Source organism: Hibiscus syriacus, unplaced genomic scaffold (genome assembly GCF_006381635.1).
Source record: "Hibiscus syriacus cultivar Baekdansim isolate YM2019G1 unplaced genomic scaffold, ASM638163v2 tig00111440_pilon, whole genome shotgun sequence".
NCBI lineage: Eukaryota > Viridiplantae > Streptophyta > Magnoliopsida > Malvales > Malvaceae > Hibiscus > Hibiscus syriacus.
Window position 1 is genome coordinate 760,049 of NW_024063094.1, and position 14,604 is coordinate 774,652.

The 14,604-nt window shown below is 36.9% G+C and overlaps 1 protein-coding gene and 1 pseudogene across 1 annotated transcript; one reads left to right on the forward strand and one right to left on the reverse strand.

Annotated features, from left to right (window-relative positions):
* Positions 1–7,882: 7,882 nt before the first annotated feature.
* LOC120163261 lies at positions 7,883–12,176 on the forward strand (annotated as a pseudogene).
* A 162-nt stretch (positions 12,177–12,338) lies between these two features.
* On the reverse strand, positions 12,339–14,198 carry LOC120163332 (microtubule-binding protein TANGLED-like). Its single transcript, XM_039173302.1, has 4 exons — positions 13,984–14,198; positions 13,762–13,904; positions 13,454–13,515; positions 12,339–13,332 (listed from the first exon to the last, which is right to left on the reverse strand). The coding sequence occupies exons 1-4, from the start codon at positions 14,065–14,067 to the stop codon at positions 12,458–12,460; spliced, it is 1,164 nt and encodes a 387-aa protein (XP_039029233.1). The 5' UTR covers positions 14,068–14,198; the 3' UTR covers positions 12,339–12,457.
* Positions 14,199–14,604: the final 406 nt, after the last annotated feature.

Below are 14,604 nucleotides of genomic sequence, written 5' to 3' on the forward strand. Positions count from 1 at the left end.
CCAAATTGTCATTTTACCATAGAAATGAAGCATATATAATCTAACTAACATCATATTTGTGTTATAACAAAGAAACCCAAATATATCTAAAAAAATCATCAACCAAGGTGAGAAATGAAGTTTGATTAGAGTAAGGTTTATGCTTATAAGGTCTCCATATATCACAGTGAATTAATTCAAATGGTCGTGTAGTATGAGAACTATAAATTTGAAAAGATAATCTCTGTTGCTAAACCAATGGACAAATTTGACAAGGCTCTCTCACATTTACATTTTATAGACAAAACATTCTTAAGAAGATGCATAAAATGGGAACTAGGATAACCTAATTTGTTATGCCAAGCAATGAACAAATCACTAGAAACATTGTTACAAGAAATGCTACGATTAAAAGAAGACACATGCAGCAAATATAGTCCTTGAAACAACTCACCTTTCTCAATCACTCGATGAAGGTCCTGAATTACACAATTTGTTTTGCAAAATAACACATTGAGATCAGAATCATTCAACAAAGCACTGACGGAAAACAGACTGAAGTGAAAATCTGGAACGAACAACACATTATGTAAAGCAAATCAGGAGAAAAACAAACTGTGTCCGCAAAGCCTGACTGGTATAACGGAGTTATCAGAAAAAGTGATTGAACAACTTGGAATGAGAAACAAAGATTCAAAAAGAGATTTCGAATAACATATATGTCTTGAAGCCCCAGAATCCAAAATTCAGTAATCAGATTTCTTAACAGATAAGCCATTTATGTGTTTCAAAAGCTGTAAAATCAAAATAGAGTAAAAACTCTAATTGATCGAGAAGAAGAAAAACTCTCTTTAGAATAATCTCACAAAATTGCAAAAGGAAATAACTCTTAAGAAAGCTTTCAAATGCTTATAATTAAGCTTTGATTGTTGAATGATAAAAATCAAATACAAGTAGGGTATTTATAGGTTACAAGAAACAATCTAAACCACTCATTAAAATAATCACTAAATAATCTAAACCATTGAAATTAAAACATGAGAAAAATACTTAATTTTCACCTAACTAAATTGATGTAAGCAATGACATTAAAACTAAATTGATGTAAGCAATGACATCAAATTAATTTAGGTGTGAACTTATTTAGGCTAATATTGAATTTTTAACACCCCCCTCAATGTTAGCCTCCATTCTTTGGATCATGCCATGCTGACGACGGAAATGTTCAAACTTTCCAACACTCAAGCTTTTTGTAAACAAGTCAGCAATTTGCTCATCTGTCTTGATTTGCCTCATATCAATCTCTTCTTGCAAAACTTTTTCCCTAACAAAGTGGTAATGTATCTCCACATGTTTAGTTCTTGCTTGAAAAACAGGATTCTCTACCAACCGAATTGCCGATTGGTTGTCACAATACAACGAAATTGCATAATCTACTAGTTGATGTAGATTACTCATCAACTTTATCATGTACTCTCTTGAGCTGCCATTGCTGCAGCTCGATACTCAGCTTCAGTGGTTGACAATGATACCGTTGGTTGTCTCTTGCTACACCAAGAAATTGTTCCAGAGCCAAGCTTAACCACATACCCAGTTGTTGATCTCCTGGTGTCATGATCTCCTTCATAATCAGCATCACAATAACCAACTAACTTGCAGTCTTGACCTTTCTTGTACAAAATACCATAGTCAATTGTACTCTTCACATATCTCAGTATTCGTCGAACTGCTTCCAAATGAGGCTTCTTTGGATTTTGCATATACCAACTCATCACACCAACTGCATAAGAAATGTCAGGTCGGGTCAAGGTTAAGTAGATCAAACTACCTATCAATTGTCGATACATTATTGCATCTTCCAAATCTTTTCCTTCATGTGCACACATTTTGACATTTGGTTCCATTGGCGTTGAAATTGACTTGCATTCGAGCATTCCAAACCTCTTCAACAAATCTTTAGCATATTTTTGTTGACATAGAAATATTCCTTCGTGTGTTCGATCAACCTCTAGACCAAGGAAGTGCTTAAGTTGTCCAAGTTCCTTCATCTGGAAACAAACTGATAAATTCTCCTTCGTCTGAAGAATTTCTGTCTCATCATCACCGGTTATGATTAAGTCATCCACGTAGACTAGCACGATAGCTAGCTTACCTTTATTTACTTTGACGAACAAGCTAGAATCTGCAAGTGTTACTGAATAGTCACTTTTCGTTAGAAATTCAGCAATCTTACCATACCACGCCCTAGGTGCTTGTTTCAATCCGTAGAGTGCTTTTCGCAGCTTACACACATGTTCAGGATTATCTTGACTCTGAAAACACATCGGTTGGGTCATGTAGATCTCTCGATCTAGCTCTCCATGAAGAAAAGCATTCTTCACATCCATCTGCCACAAATTCCAGTCTTTGTTGGCTGCAAGTGTAAGTAGAACTCGTACGGTTGTAAGTTTTGCCACTGGACTAAATGTTTCATCATAGTCTAGTCCATATTGTTGAGAAAAACCACGAGCTACTAATCGTGCCTTGTACCTCTCGATTGACCCATCAGGACGACGCTTTATCTTGTAAACCCATTTGTAAGATATGAGTTTCACATCTTTTATCTTTGGCATAAGATCCCAAGTTTGATTTTGCTGAAGTGCATCGATCTCTTCTTTCATTGTTGTCATCCACTCAGAACTCTGAGAAGCTTCTTCGAACGTCTTAGGCTCTGTTACTTCTTCAATTATGGCTGCATTGGCATATTTGGGATTTGACCTTCGTATTCTTGTTGACCTTCGGAGTTGAGATTATGGAATTGATTCTTCTATTTCATTAGGCCCACCTTCTTCGATTGGTTGTTGATACACAACAGTTTGCCAAGGATTCTGAGTCAATATTCGTTCGACATCATCGCCATTTGGATCATCTGATTCATCTGAACTTGTTTGGAGTTGAACAACATGCTCCCCCATATTTTGTTGTAGCTTGTCTCCAAATTCTCTCGAATCTGGCAACACCTCCTTCTCCGAGGACCACCAAGAAGATGCTTCATCAAATACCACATTTCGTGACATGTAGCATCTTCCACTAATTGGATCACAACATTTCCACCCCTTTCTCTGGTTGTCGTATCCCACAAAGATACATCTAACAGCTTTCTTGTCAAATTTGCTCCGTAAATGATCAGGAACAAACACATAACATACACATCCAAATACTCGAAAGTAGCTAACTGTAGGTTTTATATTCCATAGTTTCTCAAAGGGTGAAACAAATCCTAACCTTGGTTGAGGAAGTCTGTTGATCACAAAGGCTGCAGTCCTTATTGTTTCAGCCCAAAACCTTCAAGGTACGTTCTTTGCATGTAGTATACTTCGACAAATTTCTGCAAGATGCCGGTTTTTTCTTTCTACTACACCATTTTGTTGTGACGTGTTGGCACAAGTGTACTGATGACGTATTAGGCACTCCCTTAGATATTGAGAGAACTCGTTTGATTTATATTCTCCTCCGTTATCTGTGCGCAAGCAACATATCTTCTTTCCCACTTCTCCTTCAGCTGAGTCTCTGAACTTTTTAAACTTTGAGAATATGTTAGATTTTTCTTTCATAAAGAAAACCCACACATACCTGGAGAAGTCATCAATGAATGTTACCATGTACCGCATACCGCTAATTGACTGTTGCTTAACCGGTCCGAACACATCAGAGTGAACCAACTCCAACGGTTCTTTTGATTTAAACTTCGACTCGTCATATGGTAATTGGTGTGCTTTACCATACTGGCATCCCACACAGACTGTGTCTGTTCTCACGTCTAGTTGAGGAAGCCCCTTAAGCATCGACTTCTTCACCATCACACTTAGCTTGGAATAGCTAACGTGACCTAACTGCATGTGCCATATATCTGATGTCTCATTTTTTTCTTATCCTGTCTACATATGCATACTCTGCTGACATCACGTAAATTGACTCCAAACGTCGTCCCTCCATTGTTGGTGTTTCTGAGATTTTGACGTCACGATAAACCTTTACGTCTTAGGGACCAAATAAGACATAATGGCCTGATGATGTTAGTTGAGCCACAGATAACAAATTTTTCTTCATTCATGGGACATAGTAAACATCTTGAAGTTGCACCTGGTTAGTATTATATCGAGGCGTAACTATCGTCTTACCGATGTGAGTTATCGGTAACCTTGAGTTGTCAGCTATCACCACCACACGACCTCCATTATACTCAGACAGGTTTTACAACTTCTGTTTGTTACCCGTCATATGATTTAAGCAGCCCGAATCTACGATCCAATCATTCTTGTAGTCAATCCGTTCTGGTGTTGTTACCGTGAGAGCTAATTCTTCTTCTTCTGTAGCAAATAACGCTTCAGCATCCCAACCATCTTCACTATTCTCCTTCGAACTGGAAGTAGCAGTATTACTTTCAACGTGCTTTTTCTTGGTCCAACAGTCTTTTTCCATGTGACCCATCTTGCCGCAGTTGTAACACTTGCCATCGAATTTTCTACTATTACCGCGATTCTTGGATGCTCCCCCTGAACGAGGGCCACCCTTTCCTTGGTAAATTTTCACCTTGTCTCCATCCTTTTTAGATCCACTGCCAGTATACCGCTGGAAAGTGCCTATGCTTTTGCTGGTGTAGAGCGCTTCCTCTTCACCCTTCAGCGAGACTCCTCCCATTTGCTTGGCCATGGCTTCTTGACCTGCAAGCAAATTTTCGAACTCAACAAGCGATGGTTGTGTTGGCCATCCTTGTACAGGCAACAAACCCTCGATATTCGGGTCTCAAACCATGGACAATTATTCTTTTTATTCTGAAATTTCGTGGCATATTGACTTCACCTTGTGAAAGTATTGGGCAACCGCCATGTCGCGTTGCGCTATTGATAGAAGTTCATTCTTGAGAAGTTGCAATTTTGTATCGTTCCTCTTCGAAAAGAGTGTAACAAAAATATCCCATGCTTCCTTTGGTATTTTAGCATCCCGGATGTGTTCCAACATTTCTTCTTCAATTATGGTCTTTAAAGTAAACATTGCTTTGCCTGCTTTAATTTTCCACTTTCGCAAGATGCCATTGCATCTTCTGCCGCCGGTTGTGTAACTTTACCACCACCGACAACCTCCCAATGGTCTTGACCTTGTAAGTATGACTCCATACATGTTGCCCACGTGTTGTAATTTTTGTTGTTGAGCTTCTTGATTCCTCCAACTACTTGAAGATCACCCATCTTAATGGCAAGGCTTTGACTACACCGAACAAGCTTGAGTAACAAACGTGCAGAGTACTAAATTACTCTAAGAACAAAGAAGCTCCTTTGTAATAACCCCGACAATAATCTCAAGAAATCTTTTTTGATGTGGAAGATCAGTTAAAAACTACAGCCACAGAGCATAATTGGAATTTCAAGAGACCTTAAAAACGTGGCTCCGATACCAATTGTAAAATCAAAATAGAGTAAAAACTCTAATTGATCGAGAAGAAGAAAAACTCTCTTTAGAATAATCTCACAAAATTGAAAAAGGAAAGAACTCTTAAGAAAGCTTTCAAATGCTTATAATTAAGCTTTGATTGTTGGATGATAAAACTCAAATACAAGTAGGGTATTTATAGGTTACAAGAAACAATCTAAACCACTTATTAAAATAATCACTAAATAATCTAAGCCATTGAAATTAAAACAAGAGAAAAATACTTAATTTTCACCTAACTAAATTGATGTAAGCAATGACATCAAATTAATTTAGGTGTGAACTTATTTAGGCTAATATTAAATTTTCAACAAAAGCTTACCTTGCATGGTAGTGTTGATTGAAATAGTGGGAACATCCAAAGAAGATGCAGTTTGTAGTTGAGAGGTAAGCAAAACAATTAATTGTTGGCATTGCTCAGGGGTGAAAGCTTCATTAACTACAAAATAACCTTGTTGAGAAACCACATAATTGGTATGAACCACTTAATTACCTTTACCGCGAGAAACCGAAGAAGAATTCGAAGATGACCAATTCTTGGAATTATAACATGGAGGGTAACCGTGCAACTTATAACACTTGTCCTTTGTGTGAGCAAAAATGTTACCATAACTGCACAAAGACCTGTTCTTGCGATTACCATTACCAGAATGAGCCTTGACAGCAAAAGTAGGCTCGAAAATAGGATGAACAATCTGCATATTTCTTTGATTTTCTTCTTGAATGATCAAAGAAAACACATTCAAAATTAAAGAAAGAGGGTCTATCAAAAGAATCTGCTCCCTGATATAAGCATAGGACTCATTTAAACCCATTAGAAACTGAATAACCTGCTCTTGCTGTGCTCAACAATCATACGTTGTACTCCTCCACAAGTGCACTGAAGGTAACTAAACAATTGCTTAATCGAAAATAATTCATCCCAAACAATCTTTAATTGGGTATAGTAAGTACTTACTGACATTTGATCTTGCATAAGTTCACACTAGTGTTTCTTCAGCTGGAACAATCGCGGCCCATTCAATTGTTGAAAACGATCAATCAAATCTTTCCACATTTCTGCTGTAGTAGCATGATAAAGCAAGCTCACAGAAATATCTTTGGAAACCAAGTTCAGAAGCCAATAATTCACCAAATTGTTAGCTCACGCCCAAGCATTAAACTAATCTACCATGGACGGATCATCGTAGATCAGGAGCTTCAATCGAACCATCAACGAGAACAAGTTTGTTCTTGGCGCAGAGAGCAAGTTTGTTCTTGGCGCAGAGAGCAAGCATCATCGATTTTTTCTAACTATGAAAGTTGTCGTTGGAAAGCGGATGAGTTACCAAAATCATACTTGATTATTAGACTGATGCAGGAATTACCCCTATTGTCGAAATTATCATTCAAAGAATTAACCATGGTGAAGCGTCGAAGAAAAACAAAACTACTGATACCATATAACAATCAAGAAAGTAATGAAGAAGAATGGTTCTTGTTTTCATTCATAAAGCTAATTAACCATATCTAATCAACTAATTATAATTAATATAACATAATATTAATTGTTAGATTATAATTAATAAAATTTAATAATGATTATAACGATTATCCGATCATAAATACCCCTATAAAAAAAGGGTGCGCACGACGGTCGGATCAACCATTTCTCATGAGCTTTAAAATCAGAAGCGAAACATCATATTGTCTACAATAAAAGTATAACAATGATTTAAAAACTGAAAAGTGTTGTAGTATTTTAACGTTAATGGCACTAAAAGTAAGATATGATTTTATCAACTTTAATATTAATACAGAGAATTAGAAATATGATCACTTAATTGGTATCCATAAGCATTAGCTATTATTATTTTTAATCTGAGACAAGTACAATGCAATATCTGTTTAAAGATAACTCTCAATATCTCGACATTGAATGCTCACACTCTTAGCATCTATGATGCTCGAACACGGATCCTCAAAAAATAACAACAATTTTTTACCACAGAGACCACTTGGTTCGTGTAGCATTAGTTATATTATTAATAGTTATTAAGGTTGTCATAGTTAATAATTTAAATTTTATTAAACTTTTAAAAGATTATAAGTTAACTATAAAATGGATATAATTATAAATATATAAAATTAATTATATAATTAGTAAACTATAAACTATCATGTTATATTTATTTATTTTATCTCTCGGTTATGTAATTGAAATTTAACATTTATTCATAAAAATATTATTCATTCTAATAAAAGAAAATTAAATATATTTTAAAAATTCCTATTATTATTAATATTTATTTTTATTTCCCCATGTTTTAAAATAAAATAAATATTATTTTTACTATTTTCCTAAAATAAAAGAAAATTATTGGTATTTTTGAAAAGTGAACCCATCCCCACCTTTTCCCTCCTCTCACTCTCTAACTCCAAAGTTCCATTCTTTATTTCAATTTCTTTTGTCGACCTGAGTAAAGAAAGGAAAAAGTAGGAAATTAAAGAGTGGAAAATTGACGAGTTAACTCAATCCCCAATCTCGCTCTTGCCGCTTTCTTGTTTCTTTTTTTGGTTCCTCAACTGTTTGCAAATGCAAGACCTCTTCGGATCAGTTCGCCGTTCACTGGTGTTCCGGCCAACCCCAGACAATAGCAATACCACCCAAGAAAATAGCCCTCCATTGGCAATCACAGCCAATGCCTTTGTTGAAAAGATAAATTCCTGCATCCGTAAATCGCGGGTTTTCTCCAAGCCTTCCTCTCCGTCGCCTTCTCCTCCTCTGATCCGATGGCGCAAAGGGGAGTTGATTGGTTCTGGTGCCTTTGGCAGGGTTTATACGGGCATGAATCTTGATTCTGGAGAGCTTCTTGCTGTCAAAGAGGTTTCTTTTCCTTTTTAGTACTTTTTTTGGATTCGTTTTAGAGTTTGTTTAATGGGTTGTAGTTTAATTGTGGTTCAAAATTGAAACTATGAAATGGGTTTGCATTAGGTTTTCAAGTTAGGGTTCTTTCTTTTGATTTTTTATTTTGGTTGGTTCCATTAATTTTGGGTTTATGTTTAAGTGGATGTGATCTCTAGTTAGTGAAATGAATTTGTTCTCATTTGTTGGCTTTATTGTTTCAGGTGCTAATTGCAGCAAACAGTGCTTCAAAGGAGAAAACACAGGTTTGATCTCAAAACATGGAGTTTTTCACTTATTATTATTGGTATTAATTTATCATCTCATTTCTAATTTAGTGAGGCATTGCCATAACATGATTGACCTTGATTTGCGTATTGTTATGTAAGTAGGCTCATGTTAGGGAGCTTGAGGAAGAAGTAAAGCTTCTCAAGAATCTCTCACATCCAAACATTGTTGTAAGTAATGTCTGTGCTGTTTTCTATATCTATTGAATTGATGAAGGCTGTCGCCCTTTATTTATTGGGATATTACTTTCCGTCTTCAGAGATACTTGGGAACAGTGAGAGAGGAGGAAACTTTAAATATCTTGCTCGAATTCGTGCCTGGTGGATCAATATCATCACTTTTGGGAAAAGTTTGGACCTTTCCCTGAAGCCGTAAGTCTCGGATTATAAACGTTTACAAATTTATCTGTTTTTAATGCTAAGCTTGTCTACTGATTTATCTAATAGGTTATAAGAAAATACACAAAGCAGTTATTATTAGGCCTTGAGTATTTGCACAACAACGGAATTATGCACAGGGACATTAAGGTACCATTCCTTTTCCATACATTAATATTATAAACAGAGAACAACCCTTGATTAATTTGTTCATTTATCCATTGGCAGGGGGCGAACATCTTGGTAGATAATAAGGGAAACATTAAACTTGCAGATTTTGGTGCTTCCAAACAGGTCGTTGAGCTGGTAATTATTCAACTGTTTAACCTTATCCTCACTTCTAAAATAAATTTTCTCCATTGTAGAATGTACTTTCTTTAAATTGATACTTTATGAAATAATCTTTAAAATAAGATACATGGTGTTTTTACAGGCTACTGTTACTGGTGCCAAGTCTATGAAGGGTACTCCATATTGGATGGCTCCTGAAGTCATTTTGCAGACCGGACATAGTTTGTAAGAATAACTTGACTGCTGCAAAATTCTAATTGTACACATGTCTTCTAGTTCTCACTGACATAGAAAAGAAGTTAGAATTGGTTCTACGAATTAGGCTACAATGGATCTCTTGGGGTCTCATTCTATATTTCATGAAGCATTTAAATGATGTTAGATATTAGAGCTATCTTTGGCTAGTGTTCTAATGCGTTTTACATTTTGATAATTTTTTATCACCTATATTTGCTGCATGCATGGTGATATAGTTTTTTATAGCATACTTTTGTACTCAAACTTACTGATGCATTATGGATATACTGCACATAATTTCTAGTTCTGCTGATATATGGAGTGTTGGCTGTACGGTAATTGAGATGGCCACCGGAAAGCCTCCTTGGAGCCAGCAATACCAAGAGGTAGATCTCTTGACATTTCAAAGACTTGTTCCATCTGATGATTCTTTCATCATTGCACCGAATGTTCCTTTTTCAGGTTGCTGCACTCTTCTCTGTCGGGACAACAAAGTCTCATCCGCCTATTCCAGAGCATCTTTCTTCTGAGGCAAAAGATTTTCTGCTGAAGTGTTTGCAAAAGTATTTTTTTATTGATTCTGAGAGCATATATCGTATGATATATTTTCCGGCCATTTTTCCTCTTCAAATCTGTGATGTTTGAGTTATGGAATTTCAGGGAACCAGAGTTGAGGCAAGTAGCATCTGAACTATTAAAGGTAATTGTGGCTTGTCTACTTTACCCTTTGTCTTTCGGATTTGGACATTATATTTGGCGATTTTTATGGGTTTAATAATCTCCAATTTTGAAATAAATGCAGCATCCCTTTGTTACCGGAGAATCCCAGGACCCCAGTCCTGTTTTGAATGCCCCAATAATGGTCAGTGCACTTGAAATGTATTATGTTTATTTTGTTTGTTTTTCATTCCCTTCCTTGAGATTCTAAAATATGTTTTTTTCTTCAGGATAAGTCGGAAATCCCTTCACCATTCACTAACCATGAGGACATGTAAGTATTACAATATGATTTTGCTCAAACCTGTAAACTGATTAATTGCATTGATAGTTGTCAAGTGGGCAAGGGTCTTTAACAATGGCATCAACCTTTTTTCCAGTCAAGTTCCAACGTGCCATGACTCAGCTGATATCTGTAATTTGGGTAGTCTGAACTGCTCAAATGCATTCGTTGAGAAGTTTTCAGAAAGCAAAAGATTGGAGAATGAACTGCAGTGAAGATGATATGTGTCTGATTGACAAAGATGATTCTATGATGAGCAATGTAAGGCTTTGTTCTGCTTCAGTGCTTGATAACATTAACCAGGTAACTACTGTGCTATTATCATGGTTCAAATATTTTTATCATTTGAGTGTTACAGCTACTAATTAATAAGCCATCCTTTTTGTTTAGAGTTCTGATCCCAGTCGTGAAGATCCTGAAATGGTACCAATCGGTTTCCCTACTACTTGTGGTGAAGAGGGAAATAATTTTTCATATACTGGTGGGCCATCTTTCTCTGAAGATGATGAACTCACAGAATCAAAAATTAGAGTTTTTCTGGATGAGAAGGTACTATTATTATCCCTTGTGCAGTCAGTTTCCTTTAAATTTGGCCTCAAAGATTGTCGTGACAAGGAAATGTTAACTATACATAGGCTTTGGAACTAAAAAAGCTGCAAACACCATTATATGAAGAGTTCTAAAACAGCTTGAATTTATCGTTCTCCCCAAGTTTTGTTGAAAAACGTGATGAGACACCGCCAAATTACTTGAAATTACCTCCTAAAAGCAGATCCCCAAGTCGTGGTCCCGTTGGTACTCCATCTTCAGCAGCTGATGCTATTAGTCCAGGGAGTAATAATAGTAGACGTGTGTCGAATGCTGGCACTGCTAGTGAAAAAACTCCACAGGACAATTCATCACCTCAGCATGGTGATTGGAAAGGGCTTCTAGTTGATGGCCAGCCAGAACCAAGCAGCCCAAGGTTAGTCCATATTTGATTGGTTTGTTTGCCTCCCCTTTACTGAATCCTGTTAAACGGGTAGTCTGAAATTCAATTATTTTCTATTTGCAGTTTAATATTCTCCGAGAGACAAAGGAAGTGGAAAGAAGAGCTTGACCAAGAGCTTGAGAGAAAGCGAGGTAGATATAGTTGGTTCCATTCTGTCCTTCTTCCCTTCTTCCAAATTTGCTCCATAAGTGGTCGACTTTAGTAAATTTTGAATTAAATTTGTCATAATATTACTGAAGTCTTAAACCAAATTCTGCAGTGGCAACTTGTCTGAATCATGTTTTTATGGCCCTATTGATTATCCAGATCTTCATTGTTTATACTCTATGGCAAATAACAGTGAGATGTTTGCAGAGATGCTGCGCCAAGCAGGTTTGGGAGGGAAGACTTCTTCGCCTAAGGACCGAGCATTAAATAGGAAAAGAGATCGGACAAGGTTTGCGTCTCCAGGCAAATGAGTGCATCTTTAGAGTAAGCACTAAGCAGCACCTCCTGAGAAGTACCGACAAGAGTTGTTCATAACATTTACACTTAATTTGGAATGAGCTTCTTCTGGCTCGCAGGAAAATTTGCCCTTTTCAAAGCAATATCTGATGTTTGTTTCTCAAACACGAGATATATATAGTTATCTTAATTTCCTTCCCCCCCCCCCCCCTTGTGATTTTACTGGTTCTGAGGGGTTTGATATATTTTTCCATAAGTTTGCCTGGTGCATATATATTGTATTACTGATGTTGAATAATAATAATGAGATTTTACTAAAAGCATTGCTCTCTTTTTCCAGAAAACCTTGAAGTTTGGTTTTATAACACTCGGCCCAATTGAACCAAAGAATCTTTTACATCCAGGAGAAAGAAAACTCACAACAATGTCAAGAAAAGCCAACTATATTGACATTGTAAAATAACAGTTTACTTCAAACCATAACGAAAAAAGAAATTTCATGATGTATATATTCTCCCAGTCGACAATCTCATTGGCATTAAAACTGGACGCTGTTTCATTCCACTCAGTGGTCCATCAGTCTTTTGCAATCCTTTTCTGCTCTTTAATGGTGACACCAATCTATTTGCCAATCGAGAAGGTGAAAATGATCTCGCAATGCCTTTTTCCGAACTCTTTCTGCTCTTCAATGGTGACACCAATCTGTTAGCCAATCGGGAAGGTGAAAATGATCTGCGAAGCTTGGAAGTAGCTGATTCTTTTGGTGATTTCTTGCTCATGTTGGTTGATTTTGTAGGCGATAGTGAAACCACGGGTGGGCTCTTGATCTTGACTTGAAATTTCGAAGTCGATGGAGGAGACTTGATCAAGAACTTATGTGGAGTTTGCCTATTTCTTGCAATCACTGGAGACCTTGTCTTGCAGAACTTCTGTTGCTGTGAAGCAGATGTTGAACTAAACAAAGGGTTTGGGAATAAAACAGTCTTTTTAGCCCAGGGCCTATTCCTTGGTGACACCCTATTAGCCATAAGTCTATTGTTTTCCTTCCCATGTTCCTTGAATTTGGGAGGAGAAACCTTGAAGTTGATCCGGGAATGAGCCCTTCGAAGAGACGGGGATTCGGATTCGGTTTGAATCAGCTGTATTTTGTTCTGTTTCTCCCTCTTTCTCCTGGCTTTCAGCTCAGTGTTCTCAGGCTGTTGCTTTTTCTTCCTACGTTCAGTCAATGGAGTTTTTGGATCCTCAACTGTGGTCCTCTTGACTTTGTTATCAACCGCTGCTAAAATCTCTTTTGCAAATTGACTAGCTTGAAGTATTTCCCCCACTGTTTCTCCTACTAGCATTGCTGGTAATGACATTCTCTTCCATTCACCTGCATAAAAGCATGTCAAGTTCAGCAAAAGGTCGAAATCCGATATTCGTGATTGTCCCTCCTAGCAGTATCGTTTCGAGTTCAACATAAGTAAAAAAGAAACCCCATTTGTTTCCAATACCTCTTGCAGCAGCTGGAAACTTCCCTACAGGTGATTTCCTTGGAGATGTACCATTCTTCATTCTACATAAAAACAAAAGCAAACACCTCAATCTTTTCTTTTTGTCATAGATTAAATACGAAAAATCAACCAATAACTAGTTGATTTAAAGGATGAGATATTAGATCTTTTAATTAAAATCAGGAGTTCGAATTATGGGTTAGGAGGGTCGCCTCATACTGAACCTTTACAAAATCCAATCCGGAATAATCAATCAATAAATTAGATATATGTGGTTAAAAAAATCAAAATCCCAAATATGAGCATACCTCAAAGACTCTTGCTTGCACCTGAGACTAGTTTTCAAATAAGCCCTAGTACTTCTAGGACTCAGTTTCACCCCTGAAATAACCTTCGTCCCTCCGGCCACCGTATACTGCAACTCTTGTAATCTCGCCATACATTTCTCCACCTTCAAACGATCCCACAAACAGATAAACAAATAAACCCTAAAAAAAGCGAAAAAACAAAACAAAAGTGCCCAACTTTACCTTCTTTACGGTTTCTCGGAGTAGAACAGGATCAAGAGGAGCCACCACGATTTTCCTTTGCTTTGGTGGGGTTCTCGCAACCATTATTGCCCAGAAAGAAAAGAAATTTCCAGCAGCCAATAAACGGAGAACACTAAAGGAAAATGTGGGTCTTTACTCTTTTCTCAAATGAATTGTTTTTTGTTGTTCTTCTTCTTCTTCTCCCCCGCTCCTCAGCTACGCTCCTCGTTTACTTTGTTCTGCTCTATATACCCATCAATAAAATTTTGGGCTTTTCTCTTTGAATCTAAAGGATTTTCAAAAAAGTCAAAAGCTTTTTTGGTTTGGGATGGAGATTACTTTGTGTAGTGATGGGTAACGTATATATGCCAACGGCTACTTGTATTTTTCTTTTAAAACTAATAATATTTTGAAATAGAGGACCATTGATTAATGATTATGGTGAGAAAAATGTTTTATTCCTTCTTTTACGCTCTGTTTTGAAAATCGGATCGGATCGATCGGTTCAACTGGAAATTATTGTTTAGTTCGGTTCAATCTACACTGATTGAACTGTTATTAGTGAACCGGCGAGAACCGCTGAACCGTTCGAACCGGACCGGCTGAAAACCGGAAAAAACC

Bases quoted from the DNA above. Each gene is read 5' to 3' on its own strand.
- LOC120163332 (XM_039173302.1), bottom strand. From the start codon at position 14,067: ATGGTTGCGAGAACCCCACCAAAGCAAAGGAAAATCGTGGTGGCTCCT. The intron at 13,905-13,983 runs GTAAAGTTGGGC...GATCGTTTGAAG, and splicing joins TCCGAGAAACCGTAAAGAAG to GTGGAGAAATGTATGGCGAG. The intron at 13,516-13,761 runs GTATGCTCATAT...GTTTTTATGTAG, and splicing joins TGCAAGCAAGAGTCTTTGAG to AATGAAGAATGGTACATCTC.